General features: G+C 38.0%; 1 protein-coding gene across 1 annotated transcript in view; it reads right to left on the bottom strand.

Annotated features, from left to right (window-relative positions):
• Nucleotides 1-20,026, bottom strand: part of CFAP54 (cilia and flagella associated protein 54) — a 253,643-nt gene that overhangs the window by 1,985 nt on the left and 231,632 nt on the right. The window contains exons 66-67 of the mRNA XM_033116208.1: nt 19,673-19,814; nt 14,264-14,338 (exon numbers count right to left, since the gene is read on the bottom strand). Of these exons, the coding sequence (XP_032972099.1) occupies nt 14,264-14,338; nt 19,673-19,814 (217 nt within the window). The remainder of the gene's footprint in view (nt 1-14,263; nt 14,339-19,672; nt 19,815-20,026) is intronic.

Genomic DNA, 20,026 nt, shown 5'->3' on the forward strand with positions numbered 1-20,026 from the left:
AAAGTAAGATAGAGAAAAAGCTATTAAGAAAATCATAAAGAAAAGAAAATACATTTACAGCACTGTACGGATTCGCACAGTTCAAACCTGTGTTGTTCAAGCGTCAACTGTATCTAGGACAGTGCTTAGCACAAACACTCAATCAAGGCTATGTATTATTATCATTGTTAAACACATTATTTTTAATGGCTACATAACAATGTGTGGGATTGAAGTATCCTAATTTATTCAGTCATTTGCCACAGAGGTTGTTTCTAGTTTTTCTACATGTTTGTCTATTTACATATATCCTGGGTACAGGTGCTTTCATTTATGTATTACTGATTCCCCAAGGTGGCTGGTTTAGTCAAAGGGTGTTTACATTTTACTTTTTAACATTTCTTTCCAGATTACTTTCCAAATAGGTTATGACAGTTAACACTTCAATCAGAAATATATGAGGGTTTTTCCACACCTCAGGTGGCATATTTTTATGGAATGTAATAAACATTTTGGGGACATTTAATGACTATTTTATTCAGAAAAGAATAATGGGAAACATTTTGGAGAGCTAATATTAACTGGTTTATGAACACATTGGAAATATATGTGATTACCATGATTATTTTGGTTATATCTCCTTGCTTTTTAACCACACTAAATATTCAGTCTATTATGTTTTGATGAAATATCTCACATCCAATAATATTCTTTCGTAGATGATTTTCAAAGAAGTATACAAAGAAGTAATAATTGACATTAAAATATTTGTGTTTTCTTTTGTGCTATATATCTGTTATTATGGAATTCTTCTCATGTTAAAGATAAGAATGGTTTAAAAAAAAACACAAAGTGGCCAAGTACGTTTTAGATACCATTAAAAGTATCTTTGACATAATTTATATATTAGATACCAATAGAGCACTTTGGCCTCTGACCCTGACAATGAAGCTGCAGAAACGAGTGACCATTTGTCAAACGACGAAGATCAATTGCTGAATTTTTTATGGAGGCCGCACGTAAAAGCTTCAGGTCAGGAAGATAAAATAAAAACAGTTGTCATTCAGGAGTTCTTAGTTCTTGTTCATTTTCTGGAGAACACAAATTACCGTAAAATATCAAAACTTACCTTTGTGTTATTACCTCTCCCTTTCTAGACACCCAAGCCCTTCTGTGGACAAGTCAAATGCTTTACATTTCAGCTATTTTTATCATGCTATAACACAGTAGTCTGTATTTTGCTATTGCTGTACACAATTCTTTAACTAAACTTTTGATTGAAATATAACATACAGACAGAAAAAAGAGAAATCTCAAGTGTACAACTTGACAGTGTCTTTTCAAAATGAACACAACCTCACAACTATCCCTCAAACCAAGAAAAAGAACACCATTAGCATCTAAGAAGTCCCCTGGTGCTCCCTCCGAGTCACCGATCATGCCCTCCTCCCACCAAAGTAACCACTGTTCTGGTTTCTATGCTTTTGTGCCAATATTTTAGTTTTACTTGGGGTGTGTGTGTTTTACTGTATTCCTTAACTGTATTTACTTAAATTAGGAATAGAAGAGAACCACCTAAACAAGGTCCAGTTAATGTATGAAACACATTTTATTAAACAGTAAAATAAAAAAGTCACTATCAGCAACATCATGAAGTCCAGCTTTAAAAAATATTGCATTAGATGAACGTGCTAAGTTGACCTCACAGCCAAAGTATATCAATGCTATAAATATTCAGAGAATCTGAATGTGCTTTAGGAAGTCAATGTCATACCTTCTTCTCAGAGAATTCAAGATTAAAAAAAAAAATTTACAAGATTTCAAGTAAAATGATGAGTTAACAGGTCAAGTGTTTCTACATGTTTCTTGATCTGTATCTATTCAATCTTGATTGAATATTTAAGTGAGCCCACATAATTCTTTACAATATGAACACCACTATGAGGCTCAGAGACTTCAAGTGACTTGCCTAGGTCCCTGAGCTAGTTAGGGTGAGAACCAGAATTCACACCCAGGCAGACTGGCTCCTCAGAACATATTGCTCACCACTGTGCTGTATTGTCTCTTCTACTTCCCACAATCCTCTGAACTGCCTCCTGCCATGTCTGTCAATCATGACATGGCCCTGCTCCATGCAGCCTCTCCTCCCACACCCACCCGACTACTCAGTCTCCTCCTCCCATGGGCTCAGTGGTAATCTGGACAGTTTTCTAGCTCCAGCTTTTGGAAATTGTATGGAATATTCTAGGTCTTCTTTCATAGGGAATTTCTCAAGTAAAGTTAAGCTCAAGTGAAATCAAAGAAGGGATTCTTTGTCATTCAGTAGAGACAAGATTGACAATCATATAATCACTGAGAAGTCCTCTATGTTTTGTAAATAGCTTTAAGTCCAAATTGTCCCAGATAAGGTACCAGAAAATCCTTGTTCCTCTTCCTTTGTAGAGAGAAAGGAAGAAAAAGCTTGGCAGGTAGTAGACTGCAAATTAGTTCAAGTAGGTTATGCGTTAAGGAGCAATATTAAAGAAATGGTGATGATTTTGCCTGCCTACAGAGGATAAAAGTCTGAAATAGTACAAGGAAGAGAAAGAAAGTTAATCGGGTTAGAGCACACTGAAAGGGTTCATTAAAATCTGCTCTGGACTTGAACTTGTTTGAGACAGTTGTGAAAGTCATTGGAGAGTTAAAGGTTATTTGCCAATGCTATACTGTATTTTATATGAGTTTCTACATGAAAACTAGATTCTATCATAATGAAAGATTTTATTACTTCTGTTCTTTTGTTCCAACAATTTTATTTGATTGAAAAAAATATCATATAGCCTTCAAAGTATCTATGATTTTTCTCAAGCCAATGAGTTTTTACTGAGCAACTACTTTGAGACCTCTTTATGCTTCTCTCAGCACAATGTCAGCTGCCTTTCATTGATTCTAAATGTTAATGACCAAGAAAAAAAGGAGAAAGCCAAATTCCCACTAATGAATTAGGTTTGACAACTCCTTTTTTTTTTTTTAAGGAGGGTGCAGCTCACCGTGGCCCATGCAGGGATCGAACCGGCAACCTTGGTGTTATTAGCACCATGCTCTAATCAATTGGGCTAACCAGCCACCCATGGTTTGATGACTTATAATTGGTAAGTGGGATATCAATAACTGTAGGTTTTGTGATATAGATGGATTTAACTTTGCCTCCTACCAAGTATCTTAAAATATAGAGAATCAGAGCCATGAAAAAAAAATTTCATAGCTTCGAGGAAAGAAAGCAATAACTGTTTTCATTTAGCATTCTCACACATAATTTTCTCTACCATGTTTTCTATCTCTTCTTAACAGATCACCTAAGTCTTTGAAGTTAATGATTTATTGGAGTTTTTTTTTTTTGGACTGCGGAAAAGCATGCATTCTATAGTAGAAAGGATAATATGATACTAGCTTACTTAAGAATCGGTATCATGAATGGATTGGTGACCCCCATCTAATAAAAGTTCCAGCTGAGAGGGAACAAGATATATTTGGTTTCACTGTGCTTTATATGATCAGAGAATCCTAATACTAACAACATAGATCTTATTCTCCCCAATCTAATAGAAAGAGCAACCAACTCTTAGGAAGGTGAGAATGGCTTATATGCAACTCTATCAGATCAGATCACATGAAATTTCACACTTGGCTGAGAAGAAGATTATCTTTTGCATCACCCTAATTTTTGAATTAATAAAACTTTAAATGTGACAGAAAAGAGGTTTTTTTTACTATAATATGAGATCAAAGGGCCATATTGGTGAGATAGTCGGAATCTTTAAAATTTAATTTTAAAGAAATAACATTATTATAAAGACGTTTTACAGAGAACAAGAAAATTAGAAGTTAAGATAGGCTATGGGAGAGAAAGCAGGTGCCTAGGGAATTGGTACAAATGTTACACTGTCTAAGAATAGGACAGGTTCTTTTTAAATGACCATCACTACCGTTACCATTGTCACTGTCACTCTACAATCACTGAGTCCCGGCTGTGCATGGTGTTTCCTTGAGCTCTTGAGCAGAGTTCACCTTTTAATAAAGGACAATTCTTGCTCAGACACATTGTTGCACACGCACAGGAAACCAAATACTTCAGCCCACCCCAGATCATTTCCGCAACGTGACGGGGCCCTGCCTCTTTTCTCACATCTAAGTAGATGCCAAAAATGTTTTGAACAATGGCTTCTTTATTGGAATACACGCATGAAGAGTGCCACCAGGAGAGGAGACTACGTTCACTGGAATGTATGTTTAAAAATCAATTTTAGGTTATGCTCATAGTTTACAGTTGTGGTATAATAAAAAAAAAAAAATTAGGTCTTTGTCCGAGGTTTCTGGCATAGCACTCCTAAAATCCCTTGAAAAGAAATTTGGGGGGATAAGATGACTCGTGGGGCAAGAAGTGCCTAGATAGCTCCAAAATGGGGTTGGTCACCAGGAAACCCAACCCTGTGATTAGAGACTTAAAACTTTCGGCCTTTTGCCCCAAATTCTGAGGAGGGGTGCGGGGCTGGAGGTTGAGTCCCATCACCAATGGCCAATGATTTCATCCATCATGTCCATGTAATGCAACCTCCAGAAAAAGCCCATAATGACAGGTGTCAAGGAGTTTCTTGGTTGGTAAACACATTGATGTGCTGCAGCTTGGAGCACCCAGCGAGGGCATGGAAGCTCTTGTCCTATGCACCTTTTCTATTGGGCTGTTCCTCGGTTGTATCCTTTACAATAGACTGGTAATCGTAAATACCATGCTTTCATGATGTTTGTGAGTCTTCCTAGCACGTTATTGAACCTGAGGGGGCATCGTGGGAACTCCCCTATTTGTAGTCTGCTGGGCACAAGTGTAGGTAGCCTGTCATCCTCATTTGCAGTAGGCATCTCAAGTGAGGGCAGTCTTGAATTGAGTCCTAAATCTGTGGGGTTCTGTGCTAACTCTGAACAGTAGTGTCAGAAATGAATTAAATTGTTGGACACCCAGATGGTGTCAGAGACTTGTTGTGGAGTTGGTTGGTGTCAGGAAAACCACCCTACAGTCCTATCTGATGTTATGTAAATGAGGGCCGTTCTCAGCTAGTGAATGTCTTTGGGGCTTTTGGGGGCCTTCTCCTTCACCGCACAGATTCTACAAACACACTGCTCTTCATACCCCATCCCAGGCCGAGCGAGGCACTGCTTGAGGAAAAGTGATAGAGCTGGCAGTGAGATCATCATTAAGGATATATGCTTTTCGTAGGGAACCATATAGGAAAACAATCTGTTAAGACCAAAAGAGAGACTTAAAAAAAAAAGTGAAAGTTTAGGTTGTACATATCCAGGCTTATTCTGACTGCTCAAGAGTCTATGGCCCAGAGAAAAGAGCCTTTGAAGTCTGACACTCCACTGTGCAGAAAGAACAGCTCCTCTTCTCTCTCTCTCTGCAGAAAAGTATTTTTCACCATATAAAGAACTAATAAAGGGTCTCATAAAGGGCAAATCCTCTTAAAATATCAAAAGCTCTAATCAGAACAGGAAGCATGAGTTATGCAGCCAACAATGAAGTGCACAGGGCACAAAGGCTAGATGCAAGTTCACGGCCAATGGTTCCGTGCTTATAATCGGGGGTTTAGGGGAAGAATTAAAAGAAAAGTTTCCTTGGATAGAGAATTGAACAGAAATGCTTATATTGAATGTTTTTAAAATTGAATGTCTATTCTTCATTCTCTGTAGAGATGCGAGGGTATAAATTCTGATATAATACTTATACATGATTACATTTCTCTTTACATCATTGCCTTTATTTTCAGAAGATGGTTTAAAGCTCCCTCAAATCCTCGTTTTTATACTCTGCAAAAATTGTTTCACTGAAAAAGGAAAACCACATTTATTGAGGATTGGATATGGGCTGGAGGCTTAGTTTTATAGTTTATTTCATTTGTAAATTAACTGTTCAAATAGGGTCAAAAGAAAATGTGTTGAACTGCAGGTCACATTGTAGAGTGTATTTTTAATCACAAGTGGGTGACGTGTGTATGATGTTTTTCCCTGACTTCTATAAGAAAAAATAAACTTTAAGCCAGAAAAGCACATTTCCTATTTCCTTTAGAACTCTTCTAATTCCAATAAATAAGGATTAATTGAGCACCTTTATGTATTCATCACCAGTCAGGGATCTTCATTTTTTGTTTTAAACTTATTGTTGCAGTTCAGGTTCTTGGGAAACAGACCTTGAGGGAATTTAGCTTTCAGGAAATTTATTAGTCAATACCCGTGGGATTGACACCCATGGGGAAAGGGAAGAAAGCAGGATTAGGCAGAGAGAAGATGGGCGGAGAGAGAAGAGAGAGAAGTTGCAGTCACAGCAAAGGGCTCAGCCAACCTCAGGGGAGCTTTGGAGCTGGAAGGCTTTTCAAAGTAGACCTGAATCATGGTGGGGGTGAGGGGGGTGATGGTCAGGTCTTTGCACCCTCATATCAACCAGTAATTGGATGCAGACTTCCCCCTAGAAAAAGACCATGTCCTTTGGCCGGGGACAATTCTTAAAGCTGAGAGCTGAGGGCTATTAGACGGCACATTCCCAGAGCTGGGAAATAAGTTCTTCAGTCCTGGAGGGGAGATTTGGGTGGCTCAGTAAAGGAGCAGGCATAAATATTTAATTCAGTGGTTAACTACAGAACCACTAAATAAGTGGCAATATGGCAAAATGCATGCTAGTATATAACCAGTACAAGCTAAGGGGAGATTTAAAGTAATAACTAAGTAAGAATTCATATACCAAATTCCCAGATGCTTGTTTTCTGGGTCACACAGTTCCAGTATCACTTCTATAATCATTTTATTTGACTACTCTTGGGAACATTCTCCTCTCTAGTATGAGAAAGAGAATTAGAAATTAAAAGTAGGAAGAAGATTCAGAAATAATATCTTCCCGTGAACTTAAGTATGAAAAAATTTAATAATTTTATTTGAAGCCTAACTTTAGTTGAGAAAATTCCCTATGGAAGACACAGAACCTTCCATAAAATTTCTAAAAGCTGAATGAAGCTGGACAAGTGTCCAGAGTACCACCAAGCCCATGGGAAGAGCAAGAGACTGAAGTCAGGTGGGTGTGGGAGGAGAGGCTGCATGGAGCAAGGCCATGTCATGATTGACAGACACGGCAGGAGGCAGTTCAGATAGTTGGGCAGTAGGGGAGAGGCAACACAGCACAGTGCTTAGGATGTGTTCTGAGGAGCCAGTCTGCCTGGGTGTGAATCCTGGTTCTCACCCTAACTAGCTGAAGGAACTTGGGCAAGTCACTTAGAGTCTGCAGGACTCTGTTTCTCACTTGTAAAATAAGGATAATAATAGTACCTGCCTTAAGTAGAAACGGAAATCTAAAAGTCACATGCTGAAGTCCAGAATGTATGTGTGTATTAACTTCCTATTGCTGCTATATAACAAATTTACAACAATCCTAGTGATTTACAACACAAATGTACGTATTCTCTTATAGTCTTGGAGATAGGAAATCTGAAATCAATTTCACTGCGTTAAAGTTGAGGGATCAACAGGACTGGTTCCTTCTTGGGGGAGAAAATGTTTCTTTGTCTTTTTTAGCTTCTGAGGCCACCTGTGTTCCTTGGCTTGTAACCCCTTTTCCCGTCTTCAACACATATCACTCTCCAAACTCTACTTCCATCATCACATGGCCTCCTCATCTGTTGTCCAATCTCCCTCTGTCTCTCTTTTATAAGGACACCTGTGACTTCACTCAGGGCCTACCTGGATAATCCAGGATAACTTCCCCATCTCAATGTCATTAACTTAATCATATCTGCAAATTCACTTTTGTCCTAAGGTAATAGGTTTCTGGGGATTAGGATGTGGACATCCTTGGGGGGCGATTATTCAGCCTACCACAATATGTGATTAAGTGAGATGGTTTAGTTCATAAGAATATCATATTGATATCATAACAGCTCAACACAGTTTTGGTAAGCAAAGTTATTGAACTAATTCTGTTAAAAAATTTGTGGCATTCCTAAAAATGCCTATTGTGTCAGAAGTTATTAGTGTTCATTAAAATATATACTTGCTCCTCTACAATTCTCTGCATCCTTGCACATTAGGTTGAAGCCAATAGAATATGAGCAGGAAGTATGATACCCGTTCCAGGCTGGCTCTTAGAAATGATCACCCTAATTTATTGCCTAAATGGGAACACTTTTAAGAATAAAATAAAAGAAATATTAACCATTACTCCAAATTGACAGGTATACGTTGTGGCTGTCACAGGCAAACCAGGATGTATGGTGGTGATCCTACTTAAAAACATCCTGTAAATTCCCTAGCCCTCTTCTCCTGCACTAGTGACTTTGGCAGCCACGTAGTCCAGACAACATAGTGACAGTTTCAAGGATAGTTGCCCATCTTCCACTGGACTTTGCATGAGAAAGAAATAAACATTTATTTCCACGGAGATTTGGATTTATTTGTTAGCACAGCAATAACCTACTCTATCCTGACTCCAACACGTATGTATGTTCTACACATACCCTATTTCTGAATAGGGGAAATTCCATCAGAGTAAGGGTTTAACTCCACTCAAAGGTCAGGACTTCAAATCTCAGCAGCAAAGCTATTGGAAGAAATGCTGTAACTGAGGTCAGTGAAGTTGAGTTCCCTCCTGAAGGGATGGTTTGGGTCTGCCTGTGGGCTTTTGACCTGGCATACAGAAATGAGAACTCTAGAGTTCGAACGATACTTGGCATTTCTTGATGCTTTTATGAGGGAGCTCACTGGGCTTAACTAGAAACAGAGGCCCTTTTTTAGAGCAAAGGCTTATAAAGAACATGAAATGAAGTTTGCGTTTTGTTCATGAGACTTTGCTGCTTAGAATCAAAGCATGACAGGCTTTGTTGGTTAGCAGTTCCCACTGCAGGAGCAAACAGGAGGGCAGGCCGCATGTGCACAGTGTAGGGAAAAAAAAACCTGCTCACGTTGACTTCGTTGTTCACCTCTGCATACACCACAAGCACCTGCAAACCATTCTTATAATGTGGCCAGCACAGACCGGCAATTTCTGATGGATAGTCTAACAGAGCTTGCAATTTACAAAGAATGTTCCCATAAATCATTTCATTTAACTCTTTGTAGAATTTCTTAACTTGAGCAATCAGCCTTTGTCAATATTAATCAGAGCATGTGGAGCAGAAGGGGGCAAGGAGAGAGGAGAAAGACAGAGGAGGAGGAGGAAGGGCAGAGGTAGGTAGAATGGGAACCCACGACTGCACCCCCTGAACATTTACTGTGCGCTTATGGACTCTATGCCAGGTACCACATTAAGCACTTTTGGCTGATGATAAATCTGCTGCCAAAATAAAATGTGTCAATATTCACAAGGATTTTTTTTTGATTCATGAAAAGCATAGTTTAATGGCTCTCTAGGGAATTATCCTGAGTGAAAAAATGCCAACCCCCAAAAGTTACATACTGTATGGTTCCTTTAATATAACATTCTGAAAATGACAAAATTATGGAAATGGAGACTAGACTAGCCAAGTATCAGGGTTGGGGATAGGGGCGGGGGGTGGGAAGCTTAGGTAGCTACAAAAAGGTAACAAGAAGGGTCCTTGGGACGAAATTGTTCTGTGTCCTGACTTTATTAACGTCAGTATCCTGGTTGTGATATTGTACTATAGTTTTGTAAGATGGTACCATTGGGAAAAACTGGATTTCTTTATACTATTTCTTATCATTGCATGTGAATCTGTAGTTATCTCAAGACAAAAAATTTAATTAAAAAAAATTTAATTAAAAAAGGATGGTTGAAAAATAATACTAAAAATACATCTACACGTATTAAATGACCATTTACTCTACTGAAAATTAGCAAACATTTAGACAAGCCAGAGGCCACTAATGAAGGGAGTTGCTAATGGTCAAATGAAGAATGACTCCTTTCACATAATTTTAAGGCTGGGAAAAATAAAAATGGCCACAATGCATTGAATGCTTACCACTGGCATTGTACTAGCACAATACTAAATGGGTTGTATGTTGTTTCTGAGGTAATCCTACAAGAGGAGTAGCTATCACCAATGTACAAGATAAGGAAGCAAAGCACAGAGAAGTAAAGTAACTTGCTCATAGTCACACAACCAATACATGGTGGAAACAAGAATCAAATCATGTTTTTATCCACTAAGATACATTGCTCTTGAGACCTTCAACAGAATCTAATTGACTTACGGTCTTTAAGGATTAATGACTTATCTAGGCAAAACTGAGACTAGAACTTGGGCCGAGTGCTCTTCCCACCACACTATGCTCTCACAGGTGGTTGAGAAAAGAACATAATGTCACAGCTGCATGAGATTCAGGTGGAATAAGGGCAAAAATCTTGAATGGCTAGTGTCCAAAGTATTAACAAGGAAAATGGATAAATTTACACCTGCCGCTTCTTTGTGGATTAATTTAAATATAAGGAAAATTTGTCTAGATAATTTCCAGTGGTTTTTCTAATTGACTCAAATATATGAGGCAAAAAATCAACAATTCTCTTAAAATGAACTATATGGCCATTGTGAAAGGTCCAGTTTTCGGACACATAGACCAATGGAATAGAACTGAGAACCCAGAAATAAACCCACATAAATATGGACAGACAATTTTTGACAAAGAAGCCAAAAACATACAGTGGAGAAAAGACAGCCTCTTCAATAAATGGTATTGGGAGAATTGGACAGCCACATGCAAAAGGATGAAACTAGACTGCTATCTGTCACTGTGTACCAAAATTAACTCAAAATGGATCAAAGACCTAAACATAAGACCTGAAACAATAAACTGCATAGAAGAAAACATAGGTACTAAACTTATGGACCTTGGGTTCAAAGAGCATTTTATGAATTTGATCCCAAAGGCAAGGGAAGTAAAAGCTAAAATAAATGAATGGGACTACATCAAACTAAAACGCTTCTGCACAGCAAAAGAAACCATCAACAAAATAAAGAGGAAACCAACCGAATGGGAGAAGATTTTTGCAAACAACACCTCTGTTAAGGGGCTAATATCCAAAATATTAACTCAACAACAACAAAAAAGCAAAAAATCCCATTGAAAAATGGGCAGAGGAGCTGAAGAGACATTTCTCCAAGTAAGACATAAAAATGGCCAATAGACATAAGAAAAAATGTTCAACATCACTAATCATCAGAGAAATGCAAATAAAGACCTCAATGAGATATCACCTCACACCAGTTAGAATGGCTATCATCAACAAGACAAATAGTAACAAGTGTTGGAGAGGCTGTGGAGAAAAAGGAACCCTCATACACTGTTGGTGGGAATGCAGATTGGTGCAGCCGCTGTGGAAGGCAGTGTGGAGGTTCCTCAAAAAATTAAGAATAGAATCACCATATGACCCAGCAATCCCTCTCCTGGGTATCTGCCAAAAAAATCTGAAAAAATTTGTCCGTAAAGATATATGTGCTCCAATTTTCATTGCACCTTTATTTACAGTGGCCAAGACATGGAAACAACCAAAGTGTCCTTCAATAGATGATTGGATAAAGAAGATGTGGTATATGTACACAATGGAATACTATTCTGCCATAAGAAAGATGAAATAGTGCCATTTCCAACAACATGGATGGATCTTGAGAGTATAATGCAGAGCGAAATAAGTCAGACAGAAAAAGTCGAGAACCATATGATTCCATTGATATGTGGTATACAAAACTGAAAACAACTGAAGAACAAGACAAACAAATGAGGAAACAAAAACTCATAGACACAGACAATAGTTTAGTGGTTACCAGAGGGTAAGGGAGGAGAGGGGTGGTAGATGAGGATTAAAGGGGATCCAATATATGGTGATGGAAAGAGACTGACTCTGGGTGGTGAACACACAATGTGATATATAGATGATGGATTATGGAACTGTACACCTGAAATCTACATAACTTTACTAACAATTGTCACCCCAATAAACTTTAATTTAAAAAAAAAAGAAAGGTCCAGTTTTTAATCAAGACAAAACTATTCAGCAAAATGAACTAAATGAAACTACATATTTAACTCTGTTTTCAGCAAAATAGAAAGCAATGAACAGATTTGCTAATGATACCCTTGCCTCTCACCTCCTTGAACGTTATCTAAGTAACTCAACTTCAGCAAATTGTCCTTTTGATTCTGAAATACAGTTATATCCTGAATGAAGCGAGGCTTACTTTATCAGTGCATATGCTTCTTGCCACTTTTAGAGTAAATACACAATATCAGGTTCATGATTATACTTTGGTTTAAATTATATCCAAGTATCATTATACCCCAAATTGCATGCCTAACAAAAGTAGAACCAATACTTTGAGCCCGATAACACAAAGGCTCTCAGTTGCGGGGTGAATGAGAGCATATTTTACCTTGACACTATTGCGGGCAAATCGAGAGATGAGCATTTTGAAAATGCTATAAACAGCTTAGCCTTTTCCTAGCATTTTGAAGAGCGCATTAATAGCCTGGCCTTTTCTTAAGGGCTTTATTTTTCCCTTAGCCAAATTTGACAGTTAGAAGTGAACAGTGAGCGGATGGAATCAAAGTCAGCGCTGTGTTTTAAAAGCAACTTGGGACTGATGTCATCCAGCATTGTCTTCAAAAGAATATACGAATATTAAGTGGATGTCTCATGAACTTATACAAAGGATACTCTTCACTTGAGGACAGAATGATAATGCCTCACAGAAGAAAGATGTAATTCTAGCTGCTCATAGAATCTATTCAGACAGTTCTTGGCTGGTACAAAAAAAAAAAATCTGCAACTCTCAACCAAAAGAAGTTATGTTAACAGAATCAATTCTTTAAGACTTAGTAAATACCAAATACAGAATATTTGGAACCTTGTGCCCAATGCTATAAAAGACAATTTAAAGAGAGTATTGTCATTGCCACCATTTGGGCAGTTTTGTTAAAAAGAAACCCAAACCTCTCTTTTGTTAAAAAGAGGCGTATGGTAAATGTAATAAAATTAGCCAAAGGAAGTTAAACAGCCTAGCACCACCCTCTAGGATTTAACAGCCTAAAAAAGTGAAGTGGAAGCTGTCCCAAGTGGATAGTGGTACATGCAACCCTTCTACCACCCAGAAAAACTGCATAGGTTATTTCAAATGGTTCAGCTTCAGAAGAAAACAGTTTGGGGGTTCCTCAAAAAGTTAAACATAGAATTACCATACAACCCACCAATTCTACTCCTAGGTATATACCCAAAAGGATTGAAAGCAGGGAATCAAGCAGATACTTGTACACCCATGTTTCTAGCAGCATTATTTACAATAGTCAAAAGGTGGAAACAACTCAAATGTCCAGCCACAGAAGAATGGATTAAAGAAATATGGTATCTACATACAGTGGATTATTATTCACTTCATTCCTTTAAAAAGGAATGAAGTACTGACATATGCTAAACATGGATGAACTGTGAAAACATTGTGCTAAATGAAATAAACTAGCCACAAAAGGACCAATATTATATGATTCCATTTATCTGAGGTCCCCAGAATAGGTAAATAGTAGAACAGAAAATAGAAGTTACCAGGAGTTTGGGGAGGAGGGAATGGGAAGTTATTATTTAATGCGTACAAACATTTCTGGAAATGGATGGTAGTGATGGTTGCACAACATGGTGAATGTACTTAACACCACTGAAGTGTACACTTAAAATGGTCAAAATTGTAAACTTTATCTTATGTATATTTTATCATAACACAAAAATGTACATACACTTTTTACTCCAAAATCTTATTCCTGAGAATTAACTCTGAGGAGATAACGCATAAGGGTGAAATATGTATATATCTATCACCCACGAGATCCGTGAATAATATCTGTTTACATAAAAGGAGCCTTACACAAAAATACACAAAAGAAATTATTATGTGAGCATTAAATACAACAAGATAGACATTTCACATAACAATATGACTATAACATCAGTGAATGAAAAGAGGCAGGTTACAGAATGCATGTACAGGATGATCTCCAAAATGTTAATAATGATTATTGTCTGAATGGTAGACTTGAGCTGATTTTAAAATTATCCTCTTAATAAATTTCTGTACTGGTTAATTTTTAAACAAAATAACATGCTATTATAAAATGTTTATCACTCTCTCACATTAATTAAGAAGGGTTAGGCCCTTGGTACTTTCATAATAGATGGTTTCTGTTCTATAGCAACAATGATTTCTAGTTCTATAGCAACAATAATACTTGTGAGTGAATCAGATACAGTTTTAAAAAAGATACATACCTCAGATAGTGGTGATGTCTCTCTATCACTCAAAAACAGACTTCTTATTTCAGAGCAACATTCAATAATCATGTTCTAGAAATAAGAAGACAATATAGTGAGGTTGAGCTTATTGGTAAACATTACGTATTTTAATTATACGCTATTTATTTTATTTGTCTTTTCTTGCATCATCACCTAACTCTTAACTCCCAGCAGGAGACTTGGAGGGATCCAAAGGTCATAATCCCGTCAGTAATTAGGGTTATTTGAAAAGATACAGGATGGCCACAAAAGATAAGATTTAGTTGAAAATGATACATTGTTTTAGGATTATTTCCCCAAATATTCATTGTTAAAATTCATGTCACAGAAGAATAACAAGTAAAGTAATTCGTACCAAAATATGATTTTGGAAAGCCACTTTTCTTCTGAGAAGAGAGTCTAGAAATGAGTTGAAGCAGAGAAGAATGTTCGGGAATTGGGGAAGAAATGGAAAGAGTAAATGAGTAGGAAGCAAGAATCAATATCATATGCTGTCTACTGTTGATGACACTGCCACTGCTTGATGGACAGGGCTATGTTTATGTGTGGACATCTGACACATGAGGGATTTACCCTTAGGCGGGTTGAATCACGCAGATCCTCTATCATTGTAATTTCCTATAAAGAAGGACCACAGAAGAGAGTTGTAATCAGTACTGGCCATGTGCTGAGAAGTCCTGATACAGAGTTGGAGAAGGCAGTCATTGGGCCAAATGTAAGATGAGTAGGAGCAGGAAACAGAGATGAGTGAGAACTTATACCCCCTGTGGAACTGAGCACAACCTTGGCTCCTGACTTTCCAGTTCCATTTTCTGTCAGGTCCACTGTGTGTTGTTCCCAGTCCTTGGTTATGCATGAGCTTCCTTATTGGACCCTGCCAAATTTGGCCTCCCCACCATTTTCTGTACTTAGCAATTAAAGGAGTCATAATTATAACATTATCAGAGAAAAACTATGCCTGCGGCACAAAGTTGCCAATATCCATCCTGGAAGAAAGCAACAATTTGTTTTATGGTAGCATGTACTAACATTCAGAAATATTAAAATGAGTCAAGTCCATTAATTTTTACATTATAACTGACCAATGCTGGTGAAATCCTTAAAAAAAAAAAAAAGAAAAAGTAAGCTATTGAACTCACAGCCTCAACCATGTTATGTCCAAATTTTAATAAATGCATAAATATAGAAAAGATCAAATTTTAGCATTCCAAAGCTATAGCTAATTTAATTCAATTTAACAAATATATTTAAAGCATTGTATTAGGTACTGTGGAACACAGATAAAGAAATAAGCACTATCCTCCTAAAGTTTATAACTGAGAAAAAAACAGATGCATACATAGCTTAATAAAATACCAAATGGACTGTGGTCAGATCAGAACCTCATCGTTATGACATGTTGTAGGAGCCTAGAAGTGGGACAGTAAGTGTAAGTACGACGAACAGGGAAGATGTCTTGGAGGAAGGGTCAAAGGAACTGAGCATTAACAGAATAGTAGAATTTCAACTGGTAGAGAATGGGGACAAAGACCATGTAAGCAACAAAACAGTGGGCACTCAAGGCACATAAGGGATCTGATACGGTGTTTACTGCGGGCTTGTACAGGAAGCATGGCAATGAGAGTGGCGGGACATGGAAAAGTAAGGAATTTGGATTTTGTTGTGGAAGACACTGAGTTACTGGACCGAGGGAATAATGATCAGGGTGCTTTAAAAAGATAATTTTGGCTACAGTTTAAAGGTGAACTGGATTGTTCTCACCAAGAGGTGATACTTAAGTGTGAACTTAAAGGTGAACTTAAACGTTCTCACAAAAAAAAAAAAAAAAAAGGGGAATTGCACTGGGAAGAGACGAGAGAAAGATACATCAGCTAGGAGGCTACTCAAACTGTTTGCACAGGAAGTGATCGTGGCTGAATATAGGTCAGATTCCATGAGACGAAAGGATGGAGGGCAGGCAGGATCGCCAGCACTGATCAGGGTATACCAGTTCTCTGATTAACCCTCCAGGCTTCTGGTTCATTTCACAAGAGGAGAACACACATCCACTTCTATACTCCAGTCATTATCTATATTTCTAATTGAGTTCTTAGGACTGGTTAAAGTATGTTTTCTTTCTATATAAAAGGTGTCAGGAACAGCTATGACGATGGCTGTAACTCAGTAACTCAGCCATGATGAGTTACTGTCATGATTTCATCGAGAGCTATCAAGCAAATGACGCTGTTTTGTCATTAATCATTTCACAAAGCAGATGGGCAGCAATGTTACCTGATAAATGACTTTCACTGCTCATCTCCACATTTATTAAAGAGAAATTTCACCTGAACAACATTCTATTTCTTTGGCATTATTTAAGGTAAACAGCACACATGTTAGAAACTGGCTGATTCCATGTTGAGCCTGTGAGAGACCTCGCGTGACCTTGTTACCCCCGGAATGAAGACAGGAAAAGCACTGAGTTCATCCCTCCCGTCAGAAAACTGCTGGCAGAGTGCTGTGTTTGGCGAGGGGCCTGGGAGGACACAGAATGACTCTCGCTCAATCTCTGCCATTTCTCCTTTTAAAAAGGAGCATCTGTTGGTTCTATGAGGGATGGTCTTTTGAGTTACTTCAAAAATATAACAATAAAGCCAATTCTTTGACTTAGTTGAAATCCTCATCATCTTTCACCTATAATATGGAAAAAGCTTCCTAAACTGTTTTCCATCCTCCAAACTCGTTTCTCTCATCCCTCCTTCACATGCCACCAGGGTTGCCCTTCCAGATATGATCCCCACCTTCTCCGATTCCCTCCCATACCCAGCCTTGCCTTCCCATGGCCATTTTCTGCAGAAACACGTTCATTGATCATTTCTTCATTCCACATCTACTGAATGTGTCCTAAGTGCCACGGAGGGGTAACCGGAGATGCACAAGGCCGAGCCCTTAAGGAGCTCGTGGTCGGGTGGAAGGAGCAGGAGAGAGGGACTTCCCGTACCACGTATGAGACCAGAGAGGAGGAAGCACTCCGCCCCACCCACCCCGCCAGCCCCATCTCCCACCACATTCACCCCAGACTCCTGCCACAGCAGATGGCTCACTGCCTCCTGAGTAACATTCAGTCCCGTGACCTCATGCCTCATCCCTTACGGTAGCCTCAGTCAGGAATGAGTACCCTCCACAAGTCTCCAACTAGAAGTTTCACAAGCAAGGACTGAAGAGGCGCTATGTTTCAGTTCCTGGGCAAGATCAAATGATGAATAGGAACCCTGAGCAAAGGAATTCACAGTAGAGAGAGGAAGAGACACTCAGACAGATAATTGCTGAAACAGTATGGTAAGGACACAGGATATTTTGGTGTGCAAGGGAAAATGGCCTTTATTTCCACTTATAGGGAGCGCTGTCTGAGCTATGTAAGCAAGTACAAAGTCTAGCTCAACTTTTTCTCTCTCTCAACACACACACGCACACACACACACCTATATGAATGAGATTTAAAAAGAAATAAATGAGAATAGTTTGCATCAACAGCCCTACGACTTAGAGAGAAGGATTCCAGCAACCTTACCCTTTTATACAGTGTAGAATCCAGATAATGGGGGAAACAGGAAAACTGGAAGAAGTCAGAGACAAAGCTGAACATACATAATAAAGAGCTGAGCCAGAGCAGGAAAGGGAGAGAAAACAAAACTCTCCACACAGACTGCGTTGGAGGCAAAGATTTCGCTAGGAGTTAGAGCCAAATGAGACAGATGTTGCAGAGCAGCTGTGAATGTCAGGGAGATACCCAGAGCAAGACAGTTGGGGAAAAGAAGACATAACAGGGGAAGTTGTGCTGTGTATTAGGAAGGATTCCTTCTCAGATGTTCTTACAAGAGCCTCCATAAAGATTTAGATCATCTTCAATGGTTTTGAACATCAGATTGATGTTTCTTTGAATGTCACACTTTGCTTGCTAAAAGAGGGCTGCCAGGCAACTGGCTCATTATGACATCTAGGTACCTATAGCCATACGCATACAGTGATTAAGCTCCTCCATGACAAGGACCTAATTGGACTGATGTCTGCCTGTCCTCTCTTCCCAAGCCTAGGAAATCCTTGCAAATAATTATTTCCCAAAAACAATTTGTTAATTGATGCTAATGCCCAATTGTATTTTCTTCTGTTTTCATATTACTTCAATATTTGGGATAATTTGAGTTTACAGCAATTTTAATTGCCTTGTACAAGCCAGGCATTCCATACATGTTTGCTGAACTAACCTTAGATGACTTGGTAAACAAACATAATTTAAGCTTTTCATATCAGTATGCTATCATTCCAAACAGGTGTTTTTCTCTTAAAATCAGGACGGGTTGTACCTTTCATATGCTTTGAAGTACCTAATATACTCTGAAGACACCCCGAAAACTGTGAATGACAGGTTAAAATAACTTAGTCATTCTGAGCTGGTGGTGTTCATTTTAAAAAGACATGCAGGTTTTCAAGCCAGAAGTGATTGGAACACCTGTTATGTAACCCTCCCAATACATCCTAAATTAACATCTGTCTTCTGAAGTTCTTGGCTTATTTCAGACAATAGAAATTTGGGGTGGGGCGGGGAGAAAACACAAAAGGAAGGAAATGAGAAATATTAACCAAAGGCGCATTTTTCTGAACCCTTATATTTAATAACCCACCAAAAATCTATACTGTGATAGAAATAAATATATTAGATTAAAGAGGTTATGAAATCCTGTCTAATTCTTGACCAGAATTGATCGCTTCAAGTGTCCTGGTTAACTTCTAATTAGCTCCAAGCGAAGGTTGTCATGACAACGGACTGGTAGGTTTCATCAACGGGATTTATTTGCTATAACCCAGAATCTAGCTGCTTTATTTTCTTAAGTGCTGGTTACTATACTGGAAAATAGAAAACTTTACGTGTTCCTTTCATTTCTCAACTTTCAAATGTTATGAACTAATTAGTTTGACAATTCACTTAAACAAACACTAGTTTTTCTTCCATTGGAAGATATTCTGACTTCACACGTTAATTGGGTAATAAAAATGCTCAAATAATAGACTTAGAGCGAGAATTAAAAGTAATGTAATGAAGTTACAGAACATTGTTTCGTGGGACTCAGTTACAGCTGAATGATTTCTCTAGATTGGCTCTGTTTTCATTCACCACCAAATTCTTATAATTTGTATGCTTCGAAAAGCTTTGAAGGAAACACTACTTATGTGTCTAAAAGTTGGGTCATATCTGGGACTCTACGTAGAGAGAATAGAGGGCAGAAGATCCATAAAATTCAAGTTTAGCTACATAGTTCTGCTCCGATGAAGTAAAAAATAAGTATTTATGTAGAATGACATCCATCCTGCAATAGCAATGTAATTTTCCATTATTTAATAACTTACTTCCATTTCTTTATCAATTGATTTCTCTTCCATTTGTCGTATTTCAGATACATTTTCATCTGGAGTAATTTCAGAAATTGCTGGCAATGATATTTCAGCTATTTGCATAAGATTAAACAGTTTCTCATGAATTGAAATAACTCTAAAAATAAATACATATGTATTTTATTTAAAAGTTTAAAAAGGCATCCATTTATTCCCAGATTCAATAACATGTAGAGTAAGTCCTTGGTTATTTAACACTCAGTTTTCTGGCATCCCTAAACAAAATTCATTCAATTATTCCTTCATTTAAGAAACATGAGCAAAGAGACACAATTCAAACAGGCATAATGTTTATGATCTAGCTATACA

This window comes from Rhinolophus ferrumequinum, chromosome 10, assembly GCF_004115265.2.
Source record: "Rhinolophus ferrumequinum isolate MPI-CBG mRhiFer1 chromosome 10, mRhiFer1_v1.p, whole genome shotgun sequence".
NCBI classification, from domain to species: domain Eukaryota; kingdom Metazoa; phylum Chordata; class Mammalia; order Chiroptera; family Rhinolophidae; genus Rhinolophus; species Rhinolophus ferrumequinum.